General features: G+C 38.1%; 1 protein-coding gene across 1 annotated transcript in view; it reads left to right on the top strand.

The window, feature by feature from the left end:
• Nucleotides 1-15,944, top strand: part of SLC35F1 (solute carrier family 35 member F1) — a 369,290-nt gene that overhangs the window by 211,467 nt on the left and 141,879 nt on the right. The window contains exon 2 of the mRNA XM_012739134.3: nt 5,270-5,445. Coding sequence (XP_012594588.1) covers nt 5,270-5,445 — 176 coding nt within the window. The remainder of the gene's footprint in view (nt 1-5,269; nt 5,446-15,944) is intronic.

The raw sequence follows: 15,944 nt of genomic DNA, 5'->3' as shown, positions 1-15,944 counted from the left end.
AGGGGAGGATCTCTGGAGAAGATGGTGCCTCATGGCCATGAGGAGTTAGGTGAAGGGACTGCAGATCCACTGTAATGGTTACCTAAGAAAAAAATATTTAGGGAGGATAGGGTGACATAGAGTAAATGAACTACAGAGATCCTAAAGCAGAGAGAGAGAGAAAGAGAGAGAGAGTAGGGAGAATATTTGTGTGTAACATCACCAAATGGATTCATCCTGTGTTAATAGAGAGCAAAAGAGAATTTGATAGGGGCAAGATGGCAGGGTAGGAGGCATAGCTGGCAGAGTGTCAACATTTAGGTATTTACATTTATTTCTATTTCTATTTACTTATTTTGTTTTGGTGACTCTAGTGACTAGCTCAAATGTGCAGGATGCAATAGCTATTAATACAATATCTAGCTCCCTGCAGTAGGGAAAGGACTCATAAACTAATCTGATAAAAGGTTCCTTCCCATTTTACATGTCATGTTCATTAGCATGACCAATAAAACCATAATTTGTATTCTCTATCAAATCACATCAGCAACAGCTGAATGACATGGCCACTAATTAAAAGCAGAAATTGAATATAGCAGATTTGCTGTTTTGTCTGACTGAAGAAACAAGAATAGGCTTGTGTTGACCTCTTGTTGAAAAACACACATTTTAGTTATCTTGATGGGAGAGTTTTCATCAGAGGGTCAGTCAGGCTGACTTTTTTTGTGCTTACCTTTTCCAGAATACTTCTAGAAACCAATCACTAGCTCTATGCTCTGTGCACCCTATGAGGGCAAAGAGTATTTGGGGGGGGGCACAAATAAAATGGTAGTATAGTATAGTAATTAAGAATATGGGATTTGGAATCATATAACATAGTTTCCATCTGAACTTTTCACATTGTTAGCTCTGTGACCTTGAGCTGGTTGCTTAACCGTTCTAAGCATCAGTTTACTTACCTATAAAGTAGAACAATAATAACAATAATATCTGCCCTTTAAGATTATTGTGAGTATTAAATAAGACAGTATGTATAACTTTAAGTGCAGGGCTTGGCACATAGTAAGAACCTATTACATATGAATTATTATTGTTATTTTACCTTAACTGGATCCCTCTTGTACTCAAGTTATTTGGGAGTCTAGCTCCAAAATCTTGGTTTAGCAGCTCCCCAGTGGCAAGGTCTGTATTTTATTTATCTTTTCATGTCTAGTATGTGGCATATTGAAGACTATTTTGTAGTATATTGGCACATATACGTAAGAAAGACTTTATTCTCCTGTATGAGTAATCTGCCATTTATTTTGCTTGATTTTGTTCAGAAAAGGCACAGGATATTGCCAGGGTTTCAAACACTGTGGCCATAATTAAAGATCTGTGGGAATCCATATCATAGCAATAGTTTCCAACCTTCTTTTCCTATGGAGACACACTCCATACACAGCATTCTCCAGTGGAAATACTCAGCTTCAGGAGCAACTCTCTGATTTAGTAGCTGTAACTCTACACATATTTCTTCTACTTAAGAATATAAGTTATTATGTAAATAGTCAAGACTCAGTGATAGGACAATCATAAATCTACATTAACTTTTAAATCATTTTAAACATTATTTTATCTGTCATTGTTATTGTTTCACATGGTGACTAGATCAAACTTCTTCAAAGAGTTCCTTGAATTCTTCAAAATTCTTCAAAGTCAGCACCTTTTATTTCTCACCTCTTCCTATCCATGTAGTCACCACAAATTGTTCCTTCCATGAAACTCTGTTCCCTTGGTTTCCATGACACCAATGTTGCTCCAGTACTCTACACTCAACCCAAACTGGTTTCCAAAGGCTGGCAGTGACTACAGATCACCTCTTATTGGTTTTCATTCTCTCCACCCCCCCTAAGCAACATTAGCGTTACACTGGTGCCTGTATGAATGTCTCTATTCCCTTGGTTCCTTGACAGCAAGAATTCTCTTGGTCTTCCTCTTAGCCCTCTAACCACTTCTGACTCCAGTGATGTGATTCTTCTCCTCTGTAACCCCAACCTTGGGATTCCTCATGGATTTTTCCTAAGATCTCTTATTTTCTCTCCTACTCTCCCTTCCTTGGTGATACTATCCATTTTTAGTACCTTATCCATCACTTTCATGAGTATAACTTCTGCATATTCATCTCTTTGTTGACCTCACTGTCCAACTCTGAACCCATGTTATTAATGCTGCTGGATCATGTGAAAGTTCATCTGGCATCTTAAATTCAATATACTTAAAACATGCATTGTTTACACTAAAACCAACTCCTCATCATGATTTTTATCAGTGGATATCACACTTCTCTTAGGTAGCCTTGAAAACCTTTGAGTTAATTCTGGTACTACTTTTTATATCTACCTTTCTTTTTTTAGAATCACCTTTTTATTCCAATAAACTGGTCAGTGCTGCCTGGGCCCACCTCTGCACTGCCTTTGAATCCCACCATTTCCTGTCTCCCCTGAATGGTATTGCCCTGCTATAGATGCAGTGAACATTGTACGAGCACCAGAGTCTGCAGAGCCAAAAGAGGTGTAAAAGCAGCAATTACAATACAATGAGAAAGAAGTAATAAAGGAGATGTGTCCCAGTGGGGAGAAGACAGGGAACACTTCTCAAAGGAGGTGACATATGAGCCAAATCTGGAAAGATGAATAGGAGTCAGACTGGCAAAGGCACAATGAACATTCTGGAAACAATAACATGTGCAGAGGAATGCAGGCAATGAAGACCATGAATCATTGTTGAAATTTAAGTGGCTCAGCAAGTCTGAAGCTCTGGTCTCATGGAGGGATAATATGGAGGAAATCGAAGGTCAAGGTCCACAGGTAGTAGGAGTAGAGGGAGAGCATTTAGGACATTACTTCAGTTATCTGTTTCTGTGTAATAAGCCACTTACAACTGCATGACCTAAAGCAACATCATTTATTATTTCTCACAAGTCACTAATTGGGCAGCATTCTCTGGGGATGGTTCATCTCTGCTCCATGTAGCAAATGTTGACACCACTTGACTGGGGCAGGAGGATCCAAAACCCTCACTCATGTGTCAGACACTTCAGCTGAGGCAGTGGTGGCTGGATCTCCCTTTCTCTTTCCACGTGGTCTCTCAATATTCAGTAGTCTACCTCAGATTTCTTTACACAGAAGCTATATTTTATGAGGGTAAAAAATGGAAGCCATAGCCGGGCGCGGTGGCTCACGCCTGTAATCCTAGCACTCTGGGAGGCTGAGGCGGGCGGATTGCTCGAGGTCAGGAGTTCGAAACCAGCCTGAGCAAGAGCGAGACCCCATCTCTACTATAAATAGAAATAAATTAATTGGCCAACTAATATATATATAAAATTAGCCAGGCATGGTGGCGCATGCCTGTAGTCCCAGCTACTTGGGAGGCTGAGGCAGCAGGATTGCTTGAGCCAGGAGTTTGAGGTTGCTGTGAGCTAGGCTGACGCCACGGCACTCACTCTAGCCTGGGCAACAAGCGAGACTCTGTCTCAAAAAAAAAAAAAAAAAAAAATGGAAGCCATGTAGCTTGTTAAAGCTTAGGCCCGGAAGTCACATGATATTCCCTCCCCCACATTCTGTTGGTCACAGCAAGTTACAAGACCAACTCGGCATCCAGAAAAGGAGAAATAGACCCTAGAGCCCACCTCCCTTTGTGAGGAGCTGCAGGAATGTGAAGAGGATGTTGGCAGCCATCTTTGAAGACTGTCTACAAGCCTTATGGATCACTGCCTTCTAGAGAGAACTATGGTAGGATTTTAAGCAGCAGACTGACATTTTAAACATTTATGTTTTAAAATATGTCTTTGGCTCCTTTGTAGAGATTGAATGCAGGGGTCAAGGGCCAGGACCTGGAAATAGGTCGAACTCAGGAAAGTGTTCTCCATGGACCCATATGCCTTGCCACAGTTTTTCCTCCTATGGAAGCAGATGGAATAAACAAAATATGACATATTTTTCTTTTTTAAAGCAAAATTCCACCAAAGTACTGCCCAGGACTCTGTGCTCCTTCCAGAAAAATGGATTCACATCTGTTATGGGCAAGGAAATATATAACACTGCAAATCCTTTGCCTAAAGCTTTTTTTGTTTAGAAATACTACCGCCGTTACTAAGTAGGGAGATGTAGTTAATGATGTATTGCATGTTTCAAAATAGCTAGATGAGAAGATTTTGAATGTTCTCACCACAAAAAAATGATAAATGTCTGAGATGGTGGTTATGGCAATTATCCTGATTTAGTCATTATACAAGGTGCACAGGTATCCCAACATCATACTATATCTCATAAATATTAATATATACAATTATGTATCAAATAAAAATTACTGCTTTCTTATTTTATATTGCTTTTTTATAAACAAACCAGAAAAGTCAGATGAGATTTTTCAGGGTGGGCAGAAATCTGCTTTGTATTTTCAGGGGCTTTTCCTATGTCAGAGAATGCACAGATGTGACCATGAAGCTTGTGTGGGCATTTTACATGTATGCAAAATGAGCACCTTGACCCTTGTCACTAGTCCCCACTACACAGGTCTATAGGAGCCATGCTTATGAAAAAGCAAGAAAAAATATTTGCATAATTTAACAAGTTTTATTACACCACCCCAGTATTGATTCTCTTTCATGAATAATAGTTTTAATGTGTAGGCAGTTGTAACTTGAGCAGAAGAGAGCAGAGACCTAATGCTTATTAAAGCTTCCTAGAGCAAACTGAGACCCAAAGTCTGGGAATGGACAGGGATGGTCCTTCTGGATCTTTGGGGCTTTGTGTACCTCTCATCCTGAAGTGTTTCTGGATCTAGGATTTCGATCTATAAAGAAAAGAGTCTCTTGATTGGCACAAGAACCTGAAGATGAGGCTGGAATGGGCTCCTCCAGGTCAGCGTTCAGCTCTCTCAGCATCACTGAATACTTAGTTCATACTATGGTGGGTGTAAAGATGATGTTCATTTCTTGCATGGGCACCAGAGTGCAGTGGCTAGAAGCCAGGTTCCTTTGGAGAGATTTGGTCTCAAATCCTAGTTTTACCACTTCGTAGTTACGTGACTGTCAGCAAATTCCTTAACTGCTCTAAGCTTTGGTTTGCTCCTCTTAAAAATCTCAGTGATAACTGCACTTTCCTCCTAGGATTTCTGTAAGGAATTAAAAGAAACAATATTTATTGCATTTAACCAAGTGCATGTTACCAGTGCTCAATAAATTTTATCTGCCATTGTTTTAGTGGACTTCCTGCTAATCTTAGCTTTGTTTCTCTTTATTTCTCAGGGAGATGTTAATCTCTGTGGCTCTGGGCCAGGTGTTATCCCTCCTCATTTGTGGAATTAGCTTGACTAGCAAATACCTGTCAGAAGACTTCCATGCCAACACACCAGTCTTCCAGAGTTTCCTCAATTACATTCTTCTCTTCTTGGTCTATACCACCACACTAGCCGTCAGACAAGGTAAGCTTACAAAACTACCAGGAATACAGGTTTTACAAATACCTAGAAGAATGATAAGCCACAACCAGATAACTTTTTGTCACTTTCAGCATCAATAAGGCAATTCAAAACCCCAACTCTCACTTTTCTATTTTTCAGTAATACAGCAAACAAAATGAATGAATAAATCACAAAGAAGCACAAATTGCGTGGATTCAGTGGAACATGGGAAATGCATGTATAGGCAAAAATGTGCAATTGCTCACTATTTGAATTCCTTTTAACATTCCTTGTACCTCTCAATGGAGCTAAAGAGTGTTTCCCTGGAACTTGGAACATGCCTGATGCAGCTGTCCTAAATAATGCTAGCCCTGAGACATCCAAGGGAATTGCAGACAAATATATGTTCTTTGGGAAAGTGATACAAAAAGAATAAAAATAGTAAGCACAAACACTTCTAGTTATAATGCAGGGGAAAAGAAAAAGAAAAAGAAAACTACCGCAAATGGTCACGCAAGGTGTTAAATTATTTTAAACTTAAAATAATTAAAGCAATAAAATAAGTCCTGCAAGAGTCAACGCAAGGAAAACATTTTTAAGGGGCAGTTGCAATTGAAAATCCTCAGGCATATCCTTGGAGGGTATGCTTCAGAGTCTTATGATTATATCACTGAATCTGGTGTGCTGTGGCTTTCATGTCCCCTCCAAAACCCATGTTGAATTTAATTGCCACGTGACAGTGTGAAGAGGTGATTAGGCCATGAGGGCTCCACCCTCATGAATGGACTAATGCCACTATCAGGGGACTAGGTTCTAGATAAAAATGAGGTTGGCCTTCTCTTGCTCTCCTTTGCTCTCCCTCATACACTTATGCCTCTCTGCCCTCTACCATGGGATGATGTGGGTCCCTTGACTTTGCACTTCCAGCCTCCAGAACTGTAAGAAATAAATCTCAGTTCTTCATAAGTTACCTAGTTTGTTACAGCAGCACAAAATGGACTATGACATGGTGTAAACACTTTTACTTATGGCCCAGAAATAGGCAACAATGTTCTCCCAAATGGTAGCTGTCAACTGTAAAATATGCATTGAAAAATAATAATTAATTGGTTTGAAGACAATTATATACATTACTGATACATAAAGATGTATGTATAGCTATATACACCAATCTTAATAGTCATACATTTTTGAAACTTTTATAAGGACTGTTTATCAGAATTTAATTTTTCCATTTCTTCATTGGATTGATGTCCGGAATTATATTGCACAGTTATAATTATTTGGTCAGTATTAGGTTTCATGTTACTATAATGAATAAAAATGAACAAGTTGAGACTGAATTCCAGTTTAATTTTGGGTTTGTTTAAAGTATTGTAGAAGCTAATTTCATTTACTTCTCAAAAATTGGTACCATTAGTGCTTGCTTTTCAAAATGTAACATCAGTAGACATAATTACTTTAAGAATAAACTATCAGACTACAAAAGTTATGGACACTGAATCTCAGATCTATTTCCTCAGTGTGATTTGGGAGCTAATAATTTTGAATGATGTAAATGTGTTATCTAACAGTTATCCTCATGATGTCACCATTAGAGCTTCCAGAAGTGAGGACATGGGGAGAAATATAACTAGAATTTCACTTATGAGAGACTGTTGGCATGAGGCATATGTAACGTGGCCGTGTCGAAAAGAGTGAGCTAAATAGCTGGACTTAGCAATCACTGATGGAAGCTTGAATTAATATTAAAACAATATAATTCTTTAGCCCAGTTCAAGGAGTATAATTAAGAATAATAAGATTAAATTAAGAACAATTTTTGTAACACTCTAATATTACCAAAAAATATCACATGAAAGTGGTGAATTTATCTTCCCTAGCAATTTGTAGAACCAGTCTACTCTGTAAGACGATGAATTATGATTAGTCTTTGGGTTCTTGTCCATCTTGCTTTCCAGGAGTCCAGAGGTTTAACAAAAACTCGCATCAGAAAAGAGAAAAATAACCCATTCTAAAAAGCAGACAGAATAATTTCAACAATACCAATACCAAAATAGGTAGAAACCAGAAAAGCTGAGAAAACTAAATCTGGTAAAAGGCCCAAGGTTAATAATAACAATACCATCTGATGAGCTTTTACAACATGTCAGCCACCATGTATGTGAATTAAAATCCCTTTTATTTCATCAATCCAAGGAAATAGGTATTTGTATCCTAAGTTTTATAAATGAGAAAACTAAGGCTCTGGAAGCCCCAGGAATACGTTCAAGGATATAGATTAGGAAGTCGTAGAGGCCCATCCTAGGCAGAGCTCTGAGGTTCAGGGGAAGCAGGAGGAGGGATGGGAGACCCTTTTGCACAAAAGGAGAGGGTTTTTTCCCTTGAATTTCAAAACCTTGCATAAGAAACCAGCCCTGCGTATAAGGCCTAGTGAGACACAACAATGCAGTCTGGAGGACATCACAGCCAATTAGAGAGGAGGTAGGCAGGCAAGAGGGACAAATGCAAAGAGGCCAAGGACTAGGAGTAGCGAGGAATTTGGAGGCTCTTTGGAAAGAAAGGGCTGAAGAGGGCTAAGGAAATTCTGACTGTTGATCCCAGTCAATGATGACGAGAACCAATTTCAAAACTGCTCTCCCTAGAGAATTTTACCATTGTCTCAGATTATTGCTAACTTTGCTGGCATGCCTTCCTTCGGGTGTTTACTCAGAATGTTTATTTGTTTTAAACTTCATTTTTAGAAGTCTTAATATGCTGGCATTAAGCTAACATCTGGAAATCAACATAGTAATTACATTAATTTTGTATAGGCTGATTCAAAAGTATGTTTGGGAGACATAATAATCTTTCTATTCAGGCACCTCAAGATTTGGGAGGAAATGAACAACAAAGAGAAGAGGATGGAAAGTCTTGTGTGCATGGGAGGGTCTCCCATAGTCAAAATTTCTTTCTCTCCCCCTTACCCTTTCCTGGTGCTCCCTGAGGGCAGCAGGTTAGGTCTGAGCAAGATGCTGGTTTTCCTATCCCTCCCAGAACAGAGAGCAGATAGCACCTACCCTGCTGTGCCCTCCTATTAATTTGATGCCACCTTGGGCCAAATAACAGCATGGAGTTAGAATCAGGAATATACTTTTAAACAAATCTTTCTTTATAATTTTAATCATACAACTTTAAAAAATGTATGATTTTCACATTTGAACACCAGGGGATAAATGCAAGAAGCACTTCAAGAGCATCAAGGGTGAGGTTGTTATGAAAACCTTGCCGAAATTTGACTTCAAAGTTAAACCGGATTCTCCCTATCAAATTTTCATTGGACCAGTGATCAAAGACTCTGAAGCAGCAGGTTCCAGGATAAGTTCCTCTATGAACTAGAGTTTTGAACCTGCCCTTGATTATTAATTGATTCCTACAAAAATTAAACAAAAAAATTTGTATCCTGCTGAACAAATTTTAAGTCTAACCTTCTTCATGGTTGAAGCTAGGTTTTCTTCCAAATGCATCTGAAATTTTTAAAAATGCCTACTGTTTATAGCAAAGAGCTTCAGAGATATGATTTTGTGGAAAGAAATGTACTTCAAAAAAGTAGTTCCATTGACATCATATCAAGTTTAGAATTTAGGTAAAATTTAGGTAGCCGTTACCTTCAATGGCTTAATTGTAACCACTTTGAGAAGTTATTCAGGAAATTAAAGTGTACCCACTGAAGTAACACCTGAAATCCAAACAACTCATATGGAGTTGTACAAAGTATAGGGCTATATCTACAAAGTATAGGGCTTCATGAATATGACTAAGAAAGTATAGTAAAATTCCAAAAGCTTATGGATTTGCCTAGAAAATTCTCAAAAGAAAACTCTTCCTCATATCTACTCTTTTCTTAAAATTCAGTATAATGCTAGCTGGAATCTAATTTAAGACCAAACAGTTCTTGCTTTTGTGATATTAAAGAAAGATACGTGATAAGCTTTTAAAAATAAAGGTGAAAATAGGATACATTTCTTATTAAGAAAACATATATCATCTAACTTTTTCCCCATCAGCTTCTCTTACCAATATGACAGAAATCTTGCTGCTTGCCGGAACTACCATTAGCAGTTCTTAAATAATAGATATCCGTGGTTCCCCTTTTGGCAATTTTTAACTTCTGAGTGTATATAAACCATGAAATTGTAATTTTTAGTTTTTTTTATTTTTATATACTTAGGGGTACAAATGCAGTTGTGTTACATGGAAATGGTATGTAGTGGTGAAGTCTGGGGTTTTAGTGTAACCACTACTCGAAAGGTTTACATTGTACCCGTTGAGGAATGTTTAATCCCTCACTTTCCTTCCACTCTCTCACCTTTCCACATCTCCATTGTCTATTATTCCTCACTCTGTGTCTCTGTGTACATAGTATTTAGCTTCCACTTATAAGTGAGAACATGAAGTATTTGACTTTCTGTGTCTGAGTTATTTAATACAATGGCCTCTAGTCCCATCCATTTTGCTGCTAAAGACATGATTTCATTCTTTTATACGGCTGAGTAGTATACATATACATACCATGGAACATAGATAGATAGAGAGATAGATAGATACCACATTTTCTTTACCCAGTCCTCCATTGATGAACACTCAAGTTAATTCCATATCTTTGCTGATGTCAATAGGATAAACATATGAATGTGAGTATCTTTTTTGATATAATGATTTCTTTTCTTTTGGGTAGATACCCAGTAGTGGGATTGTTAGATCGAATGATAGTTCTATTTTTAGTTCTTCGAGAAATTCCCATACTGTTTTCCATAGATGTTGTCCTAATTCACATTGCCACTAACAGTGTATAAGCGGTTCCTTTTCTCTACATCCTTGCCAACATCTATTACCTTTTGACATTTTAATAACAGTCATTCTGACTGGTGTGAGGTGGTATCTCACTGTAGTTTTAATTTGCATTTCTCTGATGATTAGTGATTTTTCATGTGCTTTTTGGCAATTTGTATGTCTTCTTTTGAAAAATATCTGTCCATGACCTTTGCCTACTTTTTAATAGGGTTATTTGGTTTTTTGCTGTTGTTGAGTTGTTTGAGTTCCCTGTAGATTCTGGATATAAGTCATTTGTCAGATGCATAGTTTGAAAATATTTTCTCATTTTCTTCCATTCTGTAGGTTGTCTATTCACTGTGTTGATTATTTCTTTTGCTGTGCAGAGCTTTTTAGTTTAATTAAGTCCCATTTGTCCATTTTTGGTTTTGTTGATTTGATTTTGAGGTCTTAGGCATGAATTCTTTGCTTAGGGCCTAGGCCCTAGGCCAATGTCCAGAAGAGTTTTTCCTAGGTTTTCTTCTAGACTTTTTATAGTTTTAAAGTTTTAGGTCTTATAGCTAAGTCTTTAACCCATCTTGAGCTAATTGCTGTATATGATGAGAACTAGGAATCCAGTTTCATTCTTCTGCATATGGCTATCCAGTTTTCCCAGCACCATTTATTGAATAGGTTATCCTTTCACCAGTATATGTGTTTGTTGTCTTTCTTGAAGATCAGTTGACTATGGATATATGGCTTTATGTTCTATTGCTTTCCTTTGATCTATGTTTTTATTTTTATGCCAGTACCATGCTGTTTTGGTTACTATATAACCTTGTAGTATAATTTGGGATCAGATAATGTGATGCCACCAGCTTTGTTCTTTTGGCTTATGATTGCTTTGGCTATTTGGGCACTGTTTTGGTTCCATATGAATTTTAGGATTGTATTTTCTAATTTTGTGAAAAATGATGTTCATATCTTTATAGGAATTGCCATGAATCTGTAGATTGCTTTGAGAAGTGTGGTCATTTTTATATTGATTCTTTGAATCCATGAGCATGGGATATTTTTTAATTTGTGTCATCTACAATTCCTTTCATAAGTGTTTTCTAGTTTTCCTTGTAAAGATCTTTCATTTCCTTGGTTAAATGTATTCCTAAGAATTTTTGCCCCTAGCTCTTGGAAATGGAATTGACTTCTTGCTTTGGTTCTCAGCTTGGTCTTTCATGGTGTATAAAAATGATACTGATTTTTTTATCAGTTAATTTTGTATCCTGAAAATTTACTACATTCATTTATCAAATATAAATTTATTTATCAATTCCAGGAGTCTTTTGGTGGAGTCTTTAAGGTTTTCTAGCTATATGATCATATCATTGGCAAACAGAAATAATTTGACTTCCTCTTTTCTAACTTAGTGTCATGGCTTTCTCAAATGCTGGTTATAGTACTGATGTGTTGGGCATGTGAACAAGTTTATGGTCTCCACAGGGGCTGGTAGAGGTCTTAAGAAACTTATCTCATTCCTAAGTGAAGTGCACTTGTTTTAGCAGATTTTGTATTGGGTTGTGCAGTTGGACCTCCGGGCCAGTAAGTGGCACTTGCAGGTAGCAGTAGCAGTCAGATTTATGCTTGATCTTTGTTTACACAAGAAGCTCTCAGTTGCAGCAGGCAATGGCCTAGTCTGCAGAATGCATAGTGGCCTGAGCTTCCTGCTTAACCCAGAGGGGGAGGTCAACTGTGGGCAGGATTGTACCATACAAGCTCTTACTCGGGTCCCTCAATGGTATATTATAAGCACCAGCCCCTGACTGGGGTGTCAGGGAAACTCCTGATGAAATTCACAAAGGTTGTGCAGGGGGAATAAGGAAGTGGCCCAGCACCACAGGATGATTCATTTTCCTGTCACGCCCCATCCTGGCACTCAGGAAGCTTAGTTCAGTCAGACTCTACTGCTGCAATGTAGCCTAGAGTCATAAAAGACACCTGACCCACAGCTCAACACCAAAATTATTGTGGTGTAAAGCCTCCCCACTTAGTCCAAAGCACACAGCTTCCTGGCTCTCCTGCTCTCTGCTATAGGAATGCTGCCACTCCATGCAGAGCAGGGAGGAGCCCCACCTTTTGCACAAGCCCAGGCCTAGTGGCCACATTGCCAGTGGGGAAGCAGTTATCTCAACAGCCCCAGAAAGGCCATCCTCTAACGTACCTGTGCCAACTTCCCATGGGAGCAGCCACAGCTATGTCTGCAGCAGTGGGTGGAGGGTGAGGGGAAGTCCTTTTCTCTACACTTGGGTCTGAACATCAAGGCAGGTTGGCCCAGCTGAAACCAAATGTGCTGATGTAAGTTCACAGTCTGGTACAATGCCCTCAAGGAGTCTCCAAACCACCACTCACACCATCGTTTGGTTTCATGAAGGCAGAGGAGCTCTCTGACAGTTCAGTACTAACAGACCACCACAGGGGCAAGGGCAGCCCCAAACCCCACCTAGCCTTCCATGAAATATCACTTGCCTTGAGTTCCTAGCCAACCTCAGCCACCTCGTTTCTTTCTTTCTTTACACTTCAGCTTTTTCCTGTGAGTTTTCTGCTGTGCTCCATTACTTTCCCCCTTGGTATTCTTTTTGAATTTTGATTATTCACTTGTAACTTTGGATCTTTCTGAGGAGAACTGGCATCTGACATCTCTAGTCAGCCATCTTGAACCTTCTCCCTAAACCACAAAATTTTAAAATAGTTAATAATTTCTTCCTCCTTTTTTTATGCTACCATTTTTCTGTGTTCTTGTCTCTCTAATTCATTTTTTGTTTTCTCAAGAACAATTTATTCATTGATGAGGCAGGTGAGGATTGTTGAGAAAAGGCAGGATGTTGACGGTATAAAGAAAACACTTTCAATCCTTGCTTTCTTCCTCAAATCACAATAGTGGGGAAACATGGGCATTGGTAATAAAAGTATGAATACAATCAGAAGTATGTGCTTCTTTTTACACAATGACCCTTAAAAATACAGAAAATATTGCCATCATTGAACATAATTAGAGTACTAACAGCTTCAATATTTCTGGTGACTAGTTCTGCAAGTTTTGCTTTTTCATTGAAAGGTATTTTTATAAGTTTTTCCAATTTTGATAAAAGACAAGCTTCCAGCGAAAAGCAAATTGATAAGTATTGTATGTATTTTGCTGTACAGTGAGTTCTTGAAACATAGATATTAAACTATTTGTTGAATCATTTATGTATTTCTTTGTGTGAAGGTAAAAATGAAATAAATCTCTAGCAGTACTAATAGAACACTCATGAAAATATGACTATGTACAAACCCTTTGATTTTCTTCAAAGAAAGAACACTGGAAAGTAAACTACATGTCATACTCATACTCTTCATGAGAAATGTTTCCATTTTGGACATTAAATTCTAGAAGACAGAAATCCTATAGGTCTAGGCTCAAATTTTAATTCTAAGTAAAGAAGCTGAAGAAATGCAGTTTGTTGGATATACAGGCACTCACTCGCTCCTGGCCCCTCCTACCCACCATCTTCCTTTCCCCACCCAGAGAATTCAAGTAGGGCAGAAGAAATGGAAGAAATAGATTAAAATTACAGCCTTGTCTATGCACAACATATGAACACAACTCATGGCCTAATGGTCCAGTTATACAGCCCTTGGCATTTTACATAAATATTATTCTCAGAGTTTGTGCCAAGAAAGTATTTCTCATTTTTATTTTCTTGAGGGCACTAGGGGTGGTGACTGGGAAAGTCTTAACTGGAAGGCTTTGTTCTTACTTGTTCTCTATAGAAATACTACATGTCATATATACAGTTACATAAGCTGAATTCTCAATGAGCAATATTGCATGATTTAAAATATTTATGTAATTAGAAGAAATAGGGAACTTAACAGAAATAAAATAGGCCTCTCAGCCACAACAAAGTCTTGGAAACTTTGGTATCTGGCATTTGTCAATGTGTTAGACCCTAGGGTCACCTGAAGATCCCCCTTCCCAGTTCTGTGGGTACTGCTCTGCCTCTGTGAATCTTTGCCCCTCGCCTTCAATGAAGTTTTCTTTAATGCTTACCACAGCCAGTCAAAAAGAGCAGTGAAAGGAATTAAACCAGGATCTAGGATTTTCTCATAGCAGAAGCCTGAGTTCTGTTCACTTACAGCCCAGTTCCCAATTCTCTGGATAACCTTGGCAAAAATCACTGAGGAGAAGGGGCTGTTATTAGCATGTTGGCAGAATAAGAAAGCACTGGGCAAATGTAAATACTAAATTATAACTCCCTTGAGAGTCGTGGGGAAATATTACTGTCACTTACCTAAGTATGGTGAGGTAATATTCACTGGAGCCTCTTAGAAAGTCTCCCTTGTGGGAAATTACTTGGCAAACCTCCATTCCTATTTCTTGTCAGGTTGCATTCATTTTTACTTCTTAAGTATGATTGGAGAGTTTTAGGCCCCATAGTGTAGAAAGATTGTACCTCAGGGATTTCAGAGATGAATCTTTGAGAGGTGCTTCATGGGAATTATGCTTATGTTATCTGGGAAAGGGAGAGAACCGGTTTGGGGCTGGGGTGTTATGCACGTATCATCCTGGGAAATTGGTAGAGAACATCACAAGAGAAAATTATAATCCATTTCTAGCAAAACTGCCAGCCGGTACATAGAGCATCCAGAGCTCTCACATACTGCTGGTAGGAATGGAAAATGGTAATTCTGCCTTGGAAAATAGCTTGGCAGTTTCTCATAAAGTTAAACGTACACTTGCCATATGACCCCAAAATTGCACTTTTCTAAGAGAAATGAAAGCATAATTTTCACACGAATATCTATACCCAACTCTTCATTGTGGCTTTATTCATAATTGCCAAAAGCTGTAAATCAAATGCCTATCATCTAGTGAAGGGATAAACAAATTGTGGTAAATTCATATAATAGAATGCCACTCACCAATAAAAATAAGGTACTGATACATTCAGTGATATAGATTAATCTCAAAAGCATTACACTAAGTGCAAGAAGCCAGACATGAACGCTTACATACTGTGTAAGTACATAGTTCATAGTTATACAATGTCCCAGAAAAGTAAAAAATAAGAGCACAGAAAATAGATCAGTGGTTTCCAGAGTCTGGGGGCTGGGAGAGGAGATTGACCATGAAGAGGCACAAGTGAACTTTTGGGGTGACGGAAGTATTCTATATATATATATATATATATATATATATATATATATATATCAATTGTTGTGGATATTACATAATTATATACATTTGTTAAAACTCTTCGAACTATACACTTAAAAGGAGAGAATTTTATCATATCTATATTATACTCCAATGCATCGGACCAAAGAGAAAAAAAAAAGAAAGAAAGGAAATTGATATCTACTATAACGCTGTAGTTACCTTGTGGAATAATTTATCATTGGCCCCAGAGTTTCCAGTATGTAGCTATTCTCTCAATAACTTATGGATATTAGGAAGTGCCATTAAAACTTCCCACTTTATTGTGGCATCCTTTTAGACTACAAGAATGAATACAGTTTCCCCAAGAAATATACCTACTTAAGGAACTTGCTAGTGTTATATGATCTGTTAAGCTCAGAATCCATCAAACAATGCAAAACACACACATTCCATATATATGCAGTGCTTACAGGGTGAATCTGTACCAAATCTCATCTCTCACAGTCTTAATCAAACTTACAGTATCCAGTGG

Source organism: Microcebus murinus, chromosome 5 (genome assembly GCF_040939455.1).
Source record: "Microcebus murinus isolate Inina chromosome 5, M.murinus_Inina_mat1.0, whole genome shotgun sequence".
Taxonomy (NCBI): Eukaryota; Metazoa; Chordata; class Mammalia; order Primates; family Cheirogaleidae; genus Microcebus; species Microcebus murinus.
This window is presented reverse-complemented; position numbering and strand designations above follow the sequence as displayed.